Genomic DNA, 19,333 nt, shown 5'->3' on the forward strand with positions numbered 1-19,333 from the left:
AGCTGGGCCCCGGGGGTGGGGGGTGGGGGTGGGGGGAGACAGGATAGTGTTTCTCTTCTAATCAAGGGGATGCTGACGTGGCCCAGGTCGCTACAAGCTTTAAGAACCTAGCCAGGATATTTGCAAATGTCCCAGAGACTCAGGACAAAGCTGAGTTTGTCAGAATTTTTTTTCTCACACCTGGATGCTTTGGGTGGGAATCTAAGGACCACCAAGGGATGTATCCTGGGGGTTCTGGCCCATGGGTGACTCCAGGAGCCTCCTGCCGGGAGGATGGGACGAACAGCTTGCGCAATGCACGCAGTAGTATACAAGGAGGGGCCGCGCTGCCGAGATGATGGGCGTGTCTGCAACCCCTTGAGCGTCCCAATTCTGTTAGCTAGAGACAGAGCCTCTGCGGGCTGGGCGGGATCTCGCAGGGGCGCGGGCTCCGCGGGCGTGGTCTCTGGTGGGCGTGGCCTCCGCAGTACCTCCCCCAGCCTGTCCAGGCTTTGCGCGGTGGAGGCGGCTGCGGCGGCTGCACGGGGACCGAGGTGAGCGGCGATCGGTTCTCGAGGCGAGGCGGGGCGGCAGGGAGGGTCCGGGGCTCGGGAGAGGGGGCTGCACACGCTTTCGCAGGAGGCGAAACCGGGGCGGCGCCGCGAGTGCATGTGTGCGTGTGCGCGTGAGTGCCGCCGAGCGTCCGGAGGTGGGGTAGGGGTGGGAGCGACCTCTAAGCAGGAACGACCCCTAGAGGAGTACAGCACCTCCGTCAGCCTCCGGGGATCTTCCTGGTTTGTCCCTCAAAGGCCCCTGCCCCGCCCCCTTCTCTTGGTGTCTGAGTTTCTCCCCATCTTTGTGGGTGGGTCCCGCTGGGGTCAGTCCAGCCCTCTGTCCAGCCGCCTAGCTATCCTATCACCCTCCCTCCGTCATGATCCTCCTCAATGCTTCCTCATTATCGAAGTCTGCCCCTCCCTCTCCATCATCCCCCCTTAATAGAGCAAACAAAGATGGTCCAGAGAGGGGGCCCTTGTTCCCAAGCTGTTCCTGGCTCAGGCTGTGCCCCCACACCCTCTGGCCTCTGGCCTGGGCCTCCAGTCACCTCCTGGCAAGGAGCTAGATGAGAGCAGCAGGCTGATCTCACACAGACAGAGGCCCCAGGGTGGGAGCACTTAGGGATCCATCACTCTCCCTGGCCATTGACAGGTAGGGCCGGACACCTGGCAGATTAGTCTGGCCAGGGTCTGAGTCAGTGACCAAATCAGGTGATTCCTACATGCCTTCCCATATGAACAGCAGAACCCAGTGCTTTCCAAGATCTCCCTTGCCAGAGCCAGGGTGAGAAGAAAGCACAGAGCTTCGGGAGGGTCCCTGGCCTTGCAGGCCCCAGAAGGGCAACTCCATCCTGTTCCCTGAGCCTCCATATCCCTGTCAGGCATGGGCGGTAGTGACACTGTGAGGGACTGTGGAGACTGTGACATGACAAGCAGAGGGACTGAGGATACGCTTGGCTGAGGGAGTAGCTGCACCTGCCTCTGTGTCCAGGATTCCAAATGCCTTGGGCCTATTGCCTGGACTGCATTCAGAGAGGTCTCATCTCCCTGTGACCCCTATCAGGGCTCACTCTGGAGAATCTCTCCTAGGAGAGGCTAGCAGCTCTCTTGTCAGATCTCTGGGCATCCCCAGTCCTCTTTGAGGATGTTTGATTCACAGATGCAGGCTCCTGGGCTGTCTTGGGATGCTTCTGGGGCCCTAGGATTCTGCACTTACCTCTGAGTCCCTCAGTCCTGTTCTGGTGCATGTTCAGGTGTGAGCCTCACCGAGAGAAGCGGGACTAACAATGGCTCACCCTAAAGAAGGGTCCTAAGGCTGTGTCCCTGAGCCAGCCATCGCTCTCCATGAACCTAAGTCCCCTTGCCAGAGGTTATGACCTCCTGAATAGTCCTCCTGCTGAGTCTAGTGTCCACAGCTCTTTGTTGAATTGTAGGTCACAGGTTGCTATGAAGCCAAGTCAGCAGGAGCCAACTCCGAGGCCCACTGCTGAGTGAGTTTATGGACCTTGGGGAATCATTGCTTCTCTGATCCTTGATGCCTAAAACCTAAAAGCTAGGAGTTGGTGTTTCTACCCACACTGGGTACCCCAGGAGGATATACTGGTGTGCACAAAACTGTGCGGTAGCAGCCCCAGGGTGGGTGGCATTTGTTTTCAGGATAACTGTGTTAATGGAGGGTGATGGGGACAGTTGTACTTCCTCACCAGCAGGGAAAGTGTTTGTGCAGTCGCTGCTTGGCAAATGGCTTTTGTTTCTAATGGATGGCTTGAAAGGCCTGGGCTGCCTGGGCGGAAATGCCTGGGGAGGAAAAGCGGGCACTCCGTGTGATGCCAGCTTCTATGAACAAGGAAGGGCCTGGAGGGGTGGCAGTAGAGCTGCCTAGAGAACTCCCCATCCTGTCAGGGAGTCAGACCCAGGCTCCCTCTAGATATCCACATTCAGTGCAGTCCTGTCTTCACAGAATACATGTGAGACCCCCATGGAAAGACAGGAAAGTGATCTGTTCTCAAAGGCCTTCCCCAAACCTGCAGGTGACTGGAGGGACTGGGGATGGGACTGAGAACTCACAGAGAGAGCCAGTCACACACGACAAGTGGAAGGAGAGCTGGAGGTCCCCTGGGTTACACAGCAGGGCCTGCCGTGAAGCCCAGGAGGCCACAGGACCAGTCATGCCCCATTGAGTGGCAGGAGATAGGAAGCAGAGGTTTGCCAAGAATGAGGTGGTGGCTCCTTAAAGACAACGTAACAATGTTCTTCTCTTTTAACCACATTCCTCTTTATGTATCAAAACTAGCTCTAGATGCAGGACTTTTCTTTCTAAAAGTCAGTGTCTCCACTGGGGTCAGCTCAATTAGCAGAGTGCTTGCCTAGCATTCACAAGGTCCTGGGTTCGATCCTCAGCACCACATAAATTAGGCATGATAGTGCAAACCTGTAATCTCAGCACTGGGCATGGGAAGGCAGAAAGATTGGGACTTCAAGGTCATCTTCAGCTCCGTAGTGAGTCTCAGACCAGCCCAAGCAAGACACTCTAACTTTGTCTCAAGAGAGGGAAGGGAGGGTGGAGAGACGTTTCATTTCCTTATCCAGGCTGGCCTTGAATTCCTGGGCTCAGCTTTGGAGTGCTAGGCTTTCCATGCTCACCACCACAGTCAGCACAGATAGGGAACCTTGGGGTCATGTTTTAGGAACTTCGGGACCCTAAACTCTGGAGATTTGTAGTCAGTGCTATTCTCTGCCTTCAGACCTTCAGCTCATGATGACCCAGGAAGAGAAGCCTACAAGATGAGGGCACAAGGAGAAACCCAGAGCCACCTGCTTCCGGAAGCTGCCTGACCCCTGTGAGCTGTGGCTTTCTTCTTTGAGAGTGGGAATAGACAGTTTTGGACTAAGTAGAGGCTCTGGCCCGGCTGCCGGGGACTAATCTGTGCACCTTTGCTAGCCCAGCAGCCTTGGCAAATTTCCCAACCTCTAGCTGCCTCCTGCTTTGTCTATCAGATGATGAGAATGGCTGCCACCACATGCCTTATGTGTCACCCTGAGAATTAGAGAGTAGCCCCAGCCAGGAGGGTTCTCCACTGGTGAGGTAGAAGGACAGCTCTGGGAGTGGGATTGGGGTGACCCTGTTGTACTGAAGCCATCTTATAGTACTATGGGCTTGATGGGACTGTAGACTCTAGGGGAGCCAACCAGGCCCAAACTGTAGTGTCATTGTGGGCCTTGATGTCAGCGCTGAGGTGACTGAAAGGATCCAGGTGAGGAAGGAACAGGTACCCACATAGTAGAGAACAAAGAACCTTTAGCCATCCTGTGCCATCTGTAACCACTCCAGAGGAGGTGTGTCTTACTGCCTTGAGCCTGCTGACCTCTCTGTATTGGCACATATGGGGAGGGGACAGGGCAAGGCCCCTTATTGGAAGATGGTCCCTCAGGCATGCAGAGGTTGTGCTGCAAAGGTTGGCTCACCCTAAGTGAACAGGTACCCCTGTGTCTTGGTCATCTCCTCTATGTTGGGCCCCATGGGAGTTTCCCTGGCCTCTGTCTACTCTCCCAGCAGCCCAGGAGGTTGTTGTGGTCCTGCCTAGTTATCAGATAGGTAGACTGAGGCACAGGACCAGCAAGGAAAAGGGTCAGGGCTCAGACCTGGGTCTCTGTATCCAGCCTCTCGACACTTGTCATATTGATGTGCTTGAAGATAAGGACAAGAAGATTTACCCTCAGGGGCTACCATGTGGGCTCCCTAGATCGCAGCATCGGTTGCATGCATTTTTTTTCTAGAAGGCTCTCAGAGTTTGCTTGCTGGACTGATTGGAGGCCGCCATAAAAAAAAAATTTTTTTAAAGATTTATTTTTTCTACGTAGGTGAGTACACTGTTGCTTTCTTCAGACAGACCAGATGAGGACATCATTGTAGATGGTTGTGAGCCACCATGTGGTTGCTGGGATTTGAACTCAGGACCTCGGGAAGAGCAGTCAGTGCTCTTAACCACTGAGCCATCTCTCCAGCCCGTCATAAAATTTTAAAATCGTTTTGTCCAGCAAAATGAATGGACCTGTATCCAGAGGACAGTCCAAGAGAAAGACACAAGAAAACACCCAGGCTGGGAGACAACCCCCTTAGCTCTAGATCCAAGTTCTAGACCTGGTTTCATCCTGGACACCCTCTTTGATTTTGAGGAGTCCTTACTGTCTGTGCCTCAGTTTTCTCCATGTAAAACAAGCTTTCTACCCCGTGTGGCTGCAGAGAGTGTGAAGGGAGCAGCTTGCAGTACTGAGAGCCAGCATAACCAGTCTTAGCCTTAGGAACACTCTAGAAAGGCAAATCACAGGCACACAGACCTGCCTCCATGTTGTCCTGTGAGGTTGCACTATAGTGAACCCATTGTACAGATGAACATGGGGCAGTGAGGTCAGTATCTACATCGAAGGTCACACGCAGCCGTGAAATAGTCTGACTCAGATGAACAAGCCATCCATCCACCACGGCTACCTCTTGGTAGAGAGACATGGCTTTGATTATCCCAGTTGGGAGGGAGCTCACACCCCTAGGATTGTCAGTCTAGGACTTGGGTAGTGGTGACCACGGCCCTCGGTACGTAGTCTCAATGTACCAGGAGAAGTAGAACATAGGCATGGTCCTGTTGCTGGGCGGGGCCGGGAGGCTCCCGTAGAGAGGGAGACTCTCCCACTTGCACCATTCACAGCTTTATCCATCCTGCCTCTCTTCAGCAGGCCTGAGACAGAGAGAGATGCCAACAAGGAGGGTAAATAGGATGTGCTCAAGGACCCTCCGGTGGGCCAGTCCCTGGTCACCTGTGACAGGAGGCTATTTCTACTTCACAAGGCCTGGAGGGAGACCCCAGCCTCACTTTGCCGACCCGCAGATCAATGCTGTTATTGTGAGAGTTTGGGTTTTGTTTTCAGAACCGTGTCTTACTCTGTGACCCAGGCTGGCCTGGAACTCACTCTATAACCCAGGCTGACTTCATGTCTCAGCAATCCTCCTGCCTCAGCCTCTCATGTGCTGGAATTATAGGTGAGCACCACCATGCCCATCTTCTGGTTTCTTTTTTCTTCCTTCCTTTCTTTCTTTCTTCCTTCCTTCCTTCCTTCCTTCCTTTTTCTCCTTTGTCTGCCTGCCTGCCTGCCTGCCTGTCTGTCTGTGTCTGTCTGTCTGTCTGTCTGTCTGTCTGTCTGTCTGTGATCTTTCCAGATAAGGTTTCTCAGTGCAGCTCTGACTGTCCTGGAACACACACACACACACACACACACTCTCTCTCTCTCTCTCTCTCTCTCTCTCTCTCTCTCTCTCTCTCTCTCTCTGTAGACCAGGCTGTCCTTCATCTCAGAGATCCACCTGCCCCTGCCTCCCCAGTGTTGGGGGACTAAAGGCATGGCCACCACTGCCTGGCATGGCCTTTTTTCTTCCCCAATAGATCCTGGAGTGGGGTGGTGTCTACATTGCCCAGCCCACACAGGTCACCAGGCAACACCTGGGTGTGTGTTCTGCGTTTTCATGTGGTGTCTTCCCAGCTCCCTCTCTGTCTTTAGACACTGCCCAGCTCCTACCCTGCCTGAGTTCTTAGCCAGGCAACACCCTGCATGGAGCACATCCTGTACGTCACACACCCCTTTGGAGGGTCCCCATGTCGCAGAAATGTGACAGTCCTGTGCATCTCAGGCTCTGCCAAATGAGACCCAGAACACTGTGTCTCAGAGGCCTTGGAAGGAGTGAGCCTTAGATGGGGCACCATGGAAGGTGCGTAAAGGCCTTCGTGGTGACTGCTGTCACTCCGAGTTATACTGGCTATAGCCTTTCTAGCGTGGCTGTCCCTGCAAGAAGGGGCTGGGTCTTACATTCTGTGCCCACCTGACCAGCCAGAGTGAGCCTCCCAGTGCACAAGGCCACACTGCATTACTTCAACCTCATCTTGTCTCCCATCACTGGGCAACCTTAACTCCATTGTAGAGCCAGGGTCCAAAATAGGCTTTCCCAGGATTACCTGACAGGAAGGGACATCCAGGAAGGCTTCCTGAAGGAGGTGGCCAGCACTGAGCCAGCAGGATGGCAGAACTGAGTCTGCCTGGCATTCTAGGTAGAGTGAAGGAGACTTCATGTGAGGGGCGTGGCCAAACCTAACATCCGCAGAGTAGAGTGGGGTATAAATGGTGTGGGGTTGAGTGCTGAGCTGCACCAAGATGTCCTGAAGTCATCTTGGGTCGGAAGTGAAAGGAGCTGTCCAGTTACACCTCCTGACACCGGCTATTCTCCCCACTTCAGGCCTGGACAGGAAGGGGTGTACTTTAGGATCCAAGGCTACGGGCAACCGCCTGGGACCTACTCCGTAAGCATGATAAAATATTTATCAGGAACCAGGCAGCTGGGCTTCCCTGCACAGGCTGCCACGGGCAGCTCCCACCGAAGCTGGCTGCAGCCTCGCCGAGTTCCGCTGAGTCACAGCCCGTGAGCCCTCTGTCCAGCCCGCCTGCTTGCTGTCCTGTGGCCACGTGGATTCCTCATAATATGTAAGCCATTGGGTAGCCTCAGGACCAGGGCACCCAGCACAGTGAACGCTGAGCCAACATCAGACCTCTCTGGACTGTGCAGGCCTCAGCCAAGGTCACAGGCAGACAAACCACGGGTACCCCTTCCCTCGCCCACCCTGCAGCCTCTGGCTCTCGAGCAAGGTAGGTTTTCGGCCTCTTTGGCATGGGGATGCTGAGTCTGTATGGAAGTAGGATGGGTCAGATCTCTCAGGAGCTGGCAGTTAGAGGAGATTTGCCATTTGTCTGACCCCGAGTCTGTCTCTGAGAAGTCTGACTCAGATAAGGACCAATTCCTAGGTCCAGCCTAATGTGCGTGACAGTACTGGGACTTTACGTTTGAATCAGCAACAACAAAAACAGCGGCAGATGGTACCTTCCTTCTGCTGCTCGGGGTGTGAGAGCGCCCAGGCTGCCGAGTCTTTTGCTCATCCATTCATAAAACAGTTTGTCTGCCCTGGCTGGCAATCTAGCTTGAGTCATGTGTGTGCACGCTGTGCTGTGTGACCTTGGGTAGGTTGCTCCACCTCTCTGATGCTCATAACTCCTTCATCTCCTTCATGTCCTCATACCCCTGAGGCCGGATGGGCCTCACTGGGCATTTGGAAAGGCTCCATTTTTCCAGAAAGGCCCTGGCACAGCCTGAAGGAGGCTTGCCAGGCGGTAGACCAGAGGATGGAGGACAGAACGCGCTAGGCCGGATGGAAGTGTTTCTACGGTTGTCAAGTTCCCTGGGGAAAATCTGTGGTCACCGGAGCTGCTGCCACAACATCTGGGGATGGGACAGGGAGCTGTCCACCCTAGCCATTAGTGGGGACCCTGTGGGCTGCCAAACCAGGGTCACACCCCAGTTCTGGCCAGGCCATCATGCCTCTGGCTGCCTTTGGTGTCTGCTAACCCCATTCCTGCCTGCTCAGCTGCCCCTCGTAGGCCTCTCCCCCTGCTACCGCAGCTTCTTGCCGCTCCTCCTCCAGAAGGGCGCTGTGTCTTCGAGTTCCTGTGGGAGATTGTCCTGCTCTGTCGAGCCTTCCTGGCTGTCTGTGCACGGACGCACGCACACACGCACACACGCACACACGCACACACGCACGCACGCACACACGCACACTCCCAGCATGTGTCCCATATCAGACATGCACACACGCACACACGCACGCACACACGCACACACGGACGCACGCACACACGCACACACGCACACACGCACACACGCACACACGCACACACACTCCCAGCATGTGTCCCATATCAGCCGTGGAATCCTGCTCCTGGCCCTGAAAAGTGCTTGCTACAGCACTTCCATGTCTGCTCAGGACGCTGCTCAGGCTCCTGTGTCTTGAAGTTCGTCAGGGGTGCCCTAGAGTGTCTGTTAGGTGAAGACAGGGAGTGTGGATGGCAGATGTCCAGTGAAGGCACCTTGGGGCAGAATGAACCCCCATCTGTCTGTCTGTGCAGATCTCAGCAAATAACCTCTGTTTGCCTGGCTTTCAAAGGTGGCGGAAGATGAGGTGGGGGTGGGGGTGGGGGTAAAGGCATCTGAGCCTGGGAGACAGGTGGGGCCCAGAGCAGGAAACACCTTGTCTCAAGTCCAGGGGGCAGGCCCAGTATTGTCGATTTTAAGGAGCAGGCAGGGAACAGGAAGGCTGGGGCTGTCACACTGCTAATAGTGACTGACACATATACACAGCCAGGCATGGAAAAGGATGACACAGGAACGCCCTAGTAGGGATAAAGCTTTCTCTAGAGGTTCCTTCCTCTTTTTTCTTCTGCTTTTGAGAAGCATTCTAGGGTTCCTTCAATGACTGTGTATGTATTGAAAGCCCAGCGACGGGGTTGGGGATTTAGCTCAGTGGTAGAGCGCTTGCCTATCAAGCGCAAGGCCCCGGGTTCGGTCCCCAGCTCCGAAAAATAGAAAAGAAAAGAAAAAAAGAAAAAGAAAAGAAAGCCCAGTGACAAACCTCGAATTCTGTGGCCACAAGGTCATCCAGGGTCACAGCCTGATGAGACTCGGGCTGACCACAGTCTGATGGCAGAGGCCGGTGAGCCAGTCTGTTAGGCTAGTTTCACCAGACACAACCTGACAGGAGAAGCTGGGCAGTCTGAAGGAGGAAGCTAACCACCAGGCAATCTGATAAGGGAGGTTTGATGACAGTCTGATGGAGCCTAATGGGTTGCCAAGGTGTCCCTGCTGGTGGATTCCTAAAGCAACATCTGCAGAACTGGGCACTCCTCCCAGCATTCACATAAGGGACTTGTGCCTGTCACTTCTAGGTGTCTAGTACTTGAGAGTTGCACAGCTGAGAGCCAGCTCCCCTCCATTCAGACTCCCAGGAGCCTTGTACTTTGCAGAACACACAGGCAGTAGGTATGGGATGTTCTAGCAGTCTTTTCTCGGCTCTCGGAAGGTGAGGGCCTGCCTGATTTAGCCAGCCTGCTTCAGCAATAGAGCTTGTGGGGCAAACTCCAGGAACACTGGGCTGCTTGGGAGATCACGGAGCTGTGCAGTCAAACAAAATGGCTATTGCAGGCGATTAGCCAGAAGGTGGCAGCCTAGTGCAAGGTGTGTAATCGCCTGCCCTGCCCTCCCCGCCCCCCACCTTCCCCAGACAGCAAACACTTACACTCTGATAAGTGGGTTAGGACATAGGCTTCAAGGCAGCGAGATGCAGACCACTTTGCTGCAGCTACTGAGCAGCCCCATCTGGCCCAGGCGGGGCTTTGCTTTTCCTCACTTGGCAGCTCTGGGCCTCGGAATTACCAGGCCCTTGACCTTTGGAGGTCAGCATGTGCAGCACAGGAGACCCACTGAGTAGCACTGGTGCCTGGTTCCTCTCATGGGGGGAGCGGCACTACTGGGTTCCCACAGCATCTGGGCAGTAGTGGCAGGTGTGCCCCAGTGAGTGTCCTTCATCAAGATGTACTCCAAGTGGGGGAAATAAGGGGTGTGCAGCACTGAACACCATAGGGCACCAACCTCAGAGTGAGCATCCTAGAAACATCACCCCGAAAGTGAGCTCCGTGGTGCTTTACACTCAGAGTGAACTCTATAGGACTCTGCAGTCAGAGTGAAAACCATGTGGGCTCCACCCTTTGAGTGAGCACTGTGGGGGCTTTACCCTTGGAGTGGATACTTTAGGGGCTCCACCCTCACAAGAAGTACTAGGGGGTCTCCACCCTCAGAGGGAGCACTGTAGGGTTGAGCATAGAAACGTTTCCTGAAATATTTTCTCAGAAAAGCAGGAAAGGTTGTACTGGCCAAGATGACTGGGGACAAGGAGCAAAGCACATCCCGCGGAGGGAGGGCAGTGGAAGGGAGAGAAGGCCATGTGATCAGTGACCAAGAGGACAAAGAAGAGTCATGTGACAGTAGAGACCAGGGGAGATGGGGCAGGGCATGAGGAAGCCCAGCCCTGCAGGGAGCAAAGTGGACCCTGGCTGTTTATAAACCATTTCAGCATCCAGGAGCCCCAGCCCCAGGGCAGCCAGCCCAAGATCCTAACAAAGCCAAGGGGGAGGAGGAATGAGGAGGGCAGAATTAGGTCAAGGAGTTAGAGGGCTTCTGCCAGAAGGGAGGCTGACCTTTGGGTAAGATGGAAACAGAGGTGACAGAGGTGGGCAGGCTAGCTGCAATGATGGTGTCAAAAAAAAAAAAAAAACAAAAACAAAAAAAAAAAAAACAAAAACTGCAATGCATTCCTTTGCGGTTCCCAAAAACCGCGACACCCCATTCCATAAACACCAGAAGGATAGGGCCAAGAAAGTGATTCTGTGGGTAAAGGTGGTGGCCTGGGTTCGATTACTGGAACCCACATGGTAGAGAGAATGGACTCCCACAAGCTGGCCTCTGACTTCTTTATGTGTGCCAAGGTGCATGGGTGTATACACACACACATACACACACACACACACACACACACACACACACACACACACACACCAAGTAAATCAAGGTAATAAAAATGTTTAAGTTAGGAAGGGCTATGATGAGCTATGGACAAGGCTCACACACACTGACCCCAGGCTGGGTCCTTCTCTCCTCAGAATCCCAGGACTCTCCAAGGAAGCCTGGCTGGTCTGGGGAGAATGAAAAGTACAGCCTAGACAAGAGTAGAAGGAACTGGAAAAGGGCCCTTGGCTCAGTTTATCCACCCTGGGCGTGGAATCACAGGGTTAAAAATGTCAGGCCTTGTGGCCCAGGAAAGCGATACCACCTGAGGCAAGAGACACACTAAGTTTGAAACCTCCTAGCCTGGGCTACATAGTGAGTTCCAGCCTAGCCTGGGCTACACTGTGAGACCATGTTCCATTTTTAAAGGATTCTTGTTATTTTTATTCATGTGTGCAAGAGCATGAATATGTTTGCAGATTCTTACAAAGGCCGGTAGAGTGGGTCAGATCCCCTAGAGTTATAGGCAGTTATGAGTCATCTCCCACTCCCCATGTGGATGCTGGGGACTGAACTATCTTCTGCAAGAGCATTGAGAGTTCTTAACTACTGAGCCACCTCTCTATCTCCCCTGCAAAACGATTTAAACACACCTAATTAAACAGTCCTGGCCAAGGTGTAGCCTGGGTGATCCCTGTCTAGGTTCTGTTCTTCAGGGTGGTCCCAAGTTATTCCTGATATGGGGACTGATCTGATTCACACGAAACAATCCCATAAGACACTCCCAGTCCAGCATGTAGTCTGGCCACTCTAGAAGAGACTATCCTTGTGGGGGGCGGAGTGTCCTGTCCCTTGAATCTCTGCAGTTTGCCATTGCTCAGGGCGTTTCATAAAGAGTTTTGTCTCTCAGGGTTGTTGGGATCCAAGGTGACTGCAGGCTTAGGACAGTGATTGGAGACCTTTGGGGCTTTCTCGGGTCTGGAACAGGACATTGTGAAAGTTGACAGCATCTGCCTTGGTTGTTCTTTGTGCCTTTAGTCTGGAAGCAAGATGCTAAGGGAACAGGTACGGCTTTTAGACAGACAACCCTTGAGTGACTGACATGTCTACCCACAGAAGTAAGCAGGTGACCCAAAGAGAAGGAGTGAACCGAGGCACGTTGTGCTTTCAGTCTGCCTTTGATAGCCTTGTTGGACCAGAGAGAGCCTGTGCGGTGTGCTTTCCACCAAGGACACTTCCCTGACATTAATAATGGTTACGCTCAAAACCGAACCAAACCAAAAATATAGCCATCGGGAGGTGGAGCCGAAGAGAGATCGCCAGGCTGCACCTTGACCAGGACCGCATAATTGTGTGTGTGATTAAAACTGTTTTGCAGGACAGAGATTGGAAAATGTTAGGTGAGAAGCAGGCCGAATTCTGAAGGCCCAGAAGGATGGAGACCAGGGCCTGGAGAGCTCAAGGGAGGAAGCAGGACTCAAAGAATGGAGGCTGGGCCCTGCCTGCCTGGGGTCCTGAATTCGAGGCTTTGGAATATAGAGTTTTCTCAGAAGGCATGGGGCCTGATCTGAGGATTAGGCAGGCAGGGCAGGGACCCATTTGGAGACCAGGGATCAAAGCTGATGGCAGGGAGGAATTGAGCCCACTGAAGTTTCTGGTCCCTATTAAAGCTCTGGGGTTTGGGGATCAATAGAGAACCAGGGCCCCTGGGGCCCCACCCACATTGCCCAGCTAGGGTCCCTGGAGCTCCACCCACATTGACAAGTTAGGGCTCCTGGAGTCCCAACCACATTGACCAGCCAGAACCCCTGAACCCCGCCCACATTGCTCATGCCCAGTGGTAGACCCAGCTTCCCTCAGACAGGTTCCAGTCTTGCTACCTGATATTAGAGAAGCAGGAGACCGAACAGGAAACAAGGACTCCAGAGCCAGTCCTGGCCCTGCCTCCCACCAGCCTGTGACTCTGTTGTGACCTTAGGATTTGGAACCTCAGCTGGGCCTCAGTGGCCTAGGCTGGGTATAGCAGGTACCTGGTAAATGTTGCTGCTTTTCCTGACCTTGGTGCCTGGATCCACTGGGGATGTTACCTTCCAGGGAGTCTCTCCTTCATGGAGATTTTGAAGGAGCCAAGTTTGTGACTGCTGACTCCTCTCCACCAGGTGACATGACCCTTCTCCCAGCTCAGAGATATTTTACTGGAAGGGTTTCCTCAGATAATTGGGTGCAGAAGGCCAGTCTTACTACCTGATATTAGGTAAGCTTGGGAGAACACCACCCACAAAAGCAGCACCCTCCTCTGGGAGGCCCTGGCTGGCTCTTTGGGCTTCAACCAGGAAGTGAGGGATACAGGCCAAGGGTTGGTTCTTCCGGTTCCTATCGCCCACATTGGATCTGGATCCCTGACAGGGAATAGCTCTTCCCACCTGGCAGGGCTAGGTGCAAGGTTCAGAAACCAGGAGAGAAAATGAACTCTTCATTCAGGTCTCCTACCACGCCTGTGTACTCTGTCCGGGCTCCTCTTGGGTCGCACCAGCAGGAGCGGATTCCTAAGTCATTCATTCTTTCCAGGAATGCTTCTGAGGAAAAACTACTGGCTGGAAGTGCCCTGAGGAGAGTACAGAGCAGGCAGGCTAGCTGGCAACATGCAGGTCACTGCTGCTGGTGTGGGGGCCTTTATCCACAGGGTGGGGACAAGCGCCATAGGCACCCATGTGAAACAGGAGCTGAGGTCGCAATGCCTTTGGCAGGCCGGATCTCCTTGAGGGAATCAAAATACCAACTCTGCCACTCCAAGATTCAGCTCCAAAGGGAAGCTCACTGTCCCCAGGCACCGAGTGACAGATCAGCACCAGATTCTAAAACTGTCCCCAAGAACCTTTGGAAACTGATGTCCAAGACCTTCACAGATGGGAAACTTTTGGAGGGAGAGTCTCTTGAGGGTCACATGGATGAGGTGAGGGTGTTGGAGACAAGGAATCTCTGCTGATCGGAATCCCACAGCAGCCAGAAGCATAGGAGGGGAGAAGCGTTTAACATGGGGACCGGGACTAGCCAGATGGGGTCAGGAAGACCCAAGAGAAGGTGTGGAAGCAGATGACGTCATGTGTTGCTTTTTACACTGATGGACACATGTCTTACCCTGAGTGCTGATTGATCAGCTGGCTTTGGAGTGCAGGGAGAAGAGCCCTCCAAGGACCTAGTCTAGTCTTGCCCTAGGGTGATAGGCTCACCTGGCTTCTGCAACCTGGCCTCAATGTCCCTCCCACTTTGCTAAAAATAGGAGCAGTTGCCAAGCTCCTGGTGTGACCCCATGACCTTGTGATTGTCCTGTTTCACCTCCTCTGCACACCAAGGAAGGGATGAAGCACGGCCCAGGAGCACAGGCCAGAAGAGACAGAGCCAGGCACATGCCTTAGCTACCTACTGGCCCTTTCCTGAGTTTCTGGGACCCCAGGGTAAGGAACCTACACATCAGCTGTGCCACAGGCTGCTAGAGACATGGTGCCAGTCAGCTTTGGGAACTGCCAGACCTTGCCAACAGGGAGCAAAGTGGCCGCTTCTGGGGTGGATGGCCCTTGGGAGGAGAGCCTAGGGAGGGCACATTGTGGGCGGTAGGTGACAGTCACTGAGCTGGAACTGCTTCTCTCCTGCTCACCAGGCCTGGCTCCAGCTTCAGCCCTGCCACTTACCCATCCTGATTTTGAGCATGTGCCCCAGCCTCCCTGAACCCCTGTTTCTCTGTTGTGACATGAGACCTCCTCACCTCCAGGGAGCACCACAGCCTTAGGAGCCCCAGATGGAGGAGTGTGTTTAAGTCCTGCCTTTCTGCCCTGTCTCTTGTTTTTCCCACCCAAGACAAGGATCCCTTCTTCAATCGGATAATTCAAATAAGTTCTCTGTCCCCTTTGATTGACATGGGAAAAGAGAGGGTGAAACTACACTGTGATCTTGTCCTAGACCAGAAATCAGGGGTCAGGGGTTGAGAGTACCATGCCTTGAAAATGAACCATCTGGGCCCTCAGTACTTTCATACCCCATGAGTCAGAGAGGACTTTGGGGGAGTGCATGCCCCTGCAAGAGCTTCCGTTTCTATCTTCTTGACCCTCAAATCCTGAGATGCTACCCATCTTCCAGATGTGTTCACTAAGTCCCTTTGAGTCAGCTGACCTGGTAGCCAGGACCTCCGTCCTGGCTGCTCACTTAGGGCAAACTCCAAGAAGGATGGTCCTGCTGCTCTTTGAGTCTCCCTTGGTGGCCAGCATCCTGTCTCACGTCCCGTCCCTAGCTGGTCAGGTGGAGGTTGGATGAAACCTGGTTCCTGTGGGAGGAGACTGGTTCTTAGGTAGGGACACTGGCAACTTGGGGGATGCACGAATGAGGCCACTTGTCTCCCATGTCCTTAACCAATAATCTTAGACACAGGTGATTCTCTTCAAGGCCACTCCGAAAACAACTGTTCAATCCTTGATCTAGGCACCAAACCCAGAGGTCCCCATCAGTGCCCAGAGGACCCAGTGGGGCACGTGAAGCCCCCTGCACTTGCTTACAGGGCTCATAACTGTACCAAGAGATGTCTAGGAATTCTGCCAAGCAATGGCTGTTGTGTTTTGGTTTGGGGGATTTTCTTTTTTTCTTTTTTTTTTTTTTTTTTTTTTTTGGTTCTTTTTTTCCTGAGCTGGGGACCGAACCCAGGGCCTTGCGCTTCCTAGGTTAGCGCTCTACCACTGAGCTAAATCCCCAGCCCCCTTGGGGGATTTTCTGACACTTCATGCCACAGGAACACTTATAGGAGTTTGACTTAAACACCCAACTCCTCAGTTGTCTTTGCTGAGGGGTTGTGACAGCCTGGTTTCCTCCCAGACTCTGCCTTGGGTTTCTGAGCCCAGAGAGCTCTGTCCTTTGCTGCCTACCACCAACACTCGTACCCAGCAGCACCCGCGCTGCCTACCACCAGCCCCAACACCCGTCGGCACTGCACCCCCGCGTCTCCGTTGCACTTCTGCATTGGGCTGTGGGTGTAGCCAGTGTTCATCTGTGCTGGGGTGGGGACAGCTCCTTTCTTTACTCTCTGGAGATGTCTTTTTTTTTTTCTTTTCCTTTCTTCGAGACACTGTCTCCGAAGAGTCTATAATTCACTATAGGGTCCAGGCTGTCTGCAAACTCAAGGCAATCCTCCTGTCTCAACCTTTCAACAACCAAGATTACAACAAGCACCCCTGCGCTTGGCTCTAGAGATGTCCTTTAAGTCCCGCAGTCACACGCCCCATTCTGCATATTATGTGTCCTGCTTCGAGCCTCCTGCAGCTCACTTCTTCCTTCCCACTCCTGCCCACTGTGCTCTCCCCTCACCTACCAGCCTTCTCCTTTCCTCTGGCTGCTCAGAGGCCACTCCTGCCAGTCAGGTAGCCAGGGGTCAGTTCTGCCCCTTGTCCTGCCCAACTGTGGTGGATATAAGGTCAGGCCTCTCTGAGGGGCCCAGGGTTTTTGCTGGAGTGACACCAGTGGCAGAGAAATGGCGGCCTCATGCCTATGCATCTTAGTTTTCACCAGTATGACCTAAAACATGAGATAGACGTGTCTAGCCATTCCTATGCTTGCTACATACTAGCTACTATGTGCTAAGCCTAGGGAATGTAGGTATGAACAAGTTTCGGCTCCTGGCTCTGAGAGAAAATGTCAAGAAACGCCATATTAAGTCTAAACAAGGGTAGGGGCAAATCGGAGATGAGGGAGATGACCCTTCAACTTTGATCTCCATGGAAGGGTGTTCTGGAGAGCAGGGAATGGGGGGGGGGTGTTTGAAGGCATCTCAAGAATTGGGCTTGCTCTTTGCCACAGTGGAAACTCAGGAGGGCAGTGTGTATGCCCTGGGCCAGCTCCAGCTACTGTTTGTGAGGATAACAGGTGTTACTTGGAGAGAGTGGTCAGAAAGGTTCTGCAGTCCAGGGTAGGGTGCTAGGGACTGAGAATGGGGGCAGGGTGGGTAGACTCGAGAGGAAGGTCTAGCACGTGTATCCGACCTCTTTTTTTATTATTATTATTATTTAAATTTTTGATTACGTGTGTGAGTGTGTGTGAGTGTGGGCTTGTGTCCTTGCGTGCAGTGCTCAAAAAGCCCAGAAGAGTGTGCTGGACTCCCAGAGGTGGAGTTACAGGTAGTTTGTGACAAGCCTTATGCTAGCGCTGAAGTCCAAACTTGTATCCTCTGCGAGAGCAGTACAAAGCCATCTCTCCAGCCTGAGGGTTAGGGTTGCGATTTTTATGTCGCCAGCATTCATACCTATCCTGACGCCCATAGAGTTCACAGGCAGGGACTGGACATGCCTGACACTGGATGAAAAAACCCCAGGGCCTGGACTGTGTGTCCTGGAGGGATAGGGAGAAGCCAAGGATTTGTGGGCTTCACTTTCCACACAGGAAACTGAAGCTTTTGAGAAGTGACTCACCTAAGGCTACAGATGCTCTAGGGGCTGGGGGCTAGTGCTATGGAGCAGTGACAGCCCCCCTCCCACACACACCAACCATGTTGACCGCCACTGCACACCAGCATAGGCTGGTGGGTCAGTAAATCACTGGATTTTCATCTAGGTTTTTTTTTTTTTTTTTTTTACATTAAGATAGGAAATCCGTGTCCAGCTGTGACAGCGTCCTGTGTGTGTCAGTATAGCTGGAAAGTGTCCAAGCTGGCTTCCTCCTGCTCCCTTGAGCAGAGCTCCTAGCCAGTATGGGCAGCGTTCCATAGTTGGTTAAGCCCTGTACACCTATCTGGGTGAGCAGTCTCTATATCCCCACCTGAAGGCCTCATCCTCCCAGACCTGGGTTCCTTGGTGTGGCTCAGAAAGTTGGTGCCTGCCATTGTCACTTGCACCCTTGCTTGGAGACTGGTGAACTCATCTGCTGTTGATCTCCAAGTCAGGTCCTCACTGGAGGCTTTGACTGAAGGAGGCAGGGGTAGCCCAGCCCTTCCCTGGTTGCCATTTCACAGTAGGTTGAGTGGCCTTTGGTTCTGTGAGAGTTCTCGTGAACAAGGAGTTGCCTGTTTAATCACTGCCTCCTAAGACAGGCATGCGGGGGTGTCCAGTACCCAGTGGCTGCTCAGGAAATGCTGATGTTGTAGTCGAACCATGATTCTATTCTTCTGCAGGTCACCTGGGGCTGTGCTTGGAAGTGGCAGGCAAAACCAGTGGGACTCCCAGATCCCGGTTGAAGCAGGCTGTGTGTCAGGGGCTGGGGCACTGTGTGTTCAGTGGGCTTGGTCCAGCTTGCATGTTCTGGTGGCAGAACCTTGGAGAGATTATTTTGTCCTGGGTGACCCACGACATCCCCCAACAGGTATTACTCAAAGTTGTCTCAATGTCCCAGGGCTGTCCTGTGTCCCTGGATCATTTTTGCCTGGCGCCTAAGTCACAAGGACTGAGGAGACACTCTGACTTCTGCCATTCAAGGGAGCCTAAGATTCAGGGGGTGTCACCGCCCTCTGGTCCTTCTACTCTCGGTGCAGCAACCCCTCTGGCCAGCCAATCATCCAAGGAACCAAGCTGCCTGAGAGGACCCTAGTCCTTGGCCCCTCCCCTGAGAGAAAGGCTCTAGGACAGCCTGGTTCTTGCTAGACTCAGGTGGGGTGGGGCTGATGGCTGAGGCACCCGGCTGAAAGCTTTGATCCGCAGTGGGAGGAGCCTGTGTCCACGTGAAGGGGTCTGGATGGATCTCTGTGGGCACAACCTTTTCTCCTGAGATGGGTGACTGGAGAGGGAGTGAGTTCAGGAGACATTAATGGGAGCCTATGAGTCCCTGTGCATGGTGTGTGTGTGACCACAGTGTTGGGTGCCGGGTGGACAGTTGGGGTTGAACTGCCCTGTGACTCTTGTGTGGTGGCTTCCGATGGGAAGAAGAGAAACGGCTGAGAGCAACCCCCCACGCCCCCACCCCCCCTTGAGCTGGCCCTTTGGCCGCCGAGGGCTCCAAGGCGCCGGCCCCGCCCTCCCAACGGAGACCACGCCCACCAGTGCCCCCGCCCAGATGGGAGACCCCGCCCCCGGCCTGCTTTTGCGCTCCGAGCGCTCCACGCTCCGCCGCCGCGAGCAATGGTTCACAGGGCCCGGCGCTGGGCGTGCGGCCCCTGGAGGGGGCGCAGAGCCGGGACGGGACGCCACGGGGTCGCCGGGCTTGCTGCTAGCAGCCGACTATCGTCGTAGGGGACACGGGGCGCGCGTGGGCCGGGGTGAGCATGAGGACTCTCCGCAGGTTGAAGTTCATGAGTTCGCCCAGCCTCAGTGACCTGGGCAAGAGGGAGCCGGGCGCGGCGGGTGCGGACGAGCGGGGCACGCAGCAGCGCCGGGCCTGCGCCAACGCCACCTGGAACAGGTAAGGC

General features: G+C 54.0%; 1 protein-coding gene across 8 annotated transcripts in view; it reads left to right on the plus strand.

Annotated features, from left to right (window-relative positions):
- The first annotated feature begins 411 nt into the window (after positions 1-411).
- Prr5 (proline rich 5) overlaps positions 412-19,333 on the plus strand; it is a 42,526-nt gene continuing 23,604 nt past the window's right edge. The window contains exons 1-3 of one of the 8 annotated variants that reach the window (XM_063263625.1): positions 478-533; positions 3,278-3,373; positions 19,207-19,326. In XM_063263625.1, the coding sequence (XP_063119695.1) occupies positions 19,217-19,326 (110 nt within the window). In that variant the 5' untranslated portion in view covers positions 478-533; positions 3,278-3,373; positions 19,207-19,216. Of the gene's footprint in view, positions 534-685; positions 3,374-3,396; positions 7,221-15,589; positions 19,327-19,333 lie in introns of those variants that run through there. The other 7 variants (XM_008765726.3, XM_017594872.3, XM_008765722.4 and 4 more) reach the window with 7 other exon arrangements.

The sequence above is a fragment of the Rattus norvegicus genome, chromosome 7 (assembly GCF_036323735.1).
Source record: "Rattus norvegicus strain BN/NHsdMcwi chromosome 7, GRCr8, whole genome shotgun sequence".
NCBI lineage: Eukaryota > Metazoa > Chordata > Mammalia > Rodentia > Muridae > Rattus > Rattus norvegicus.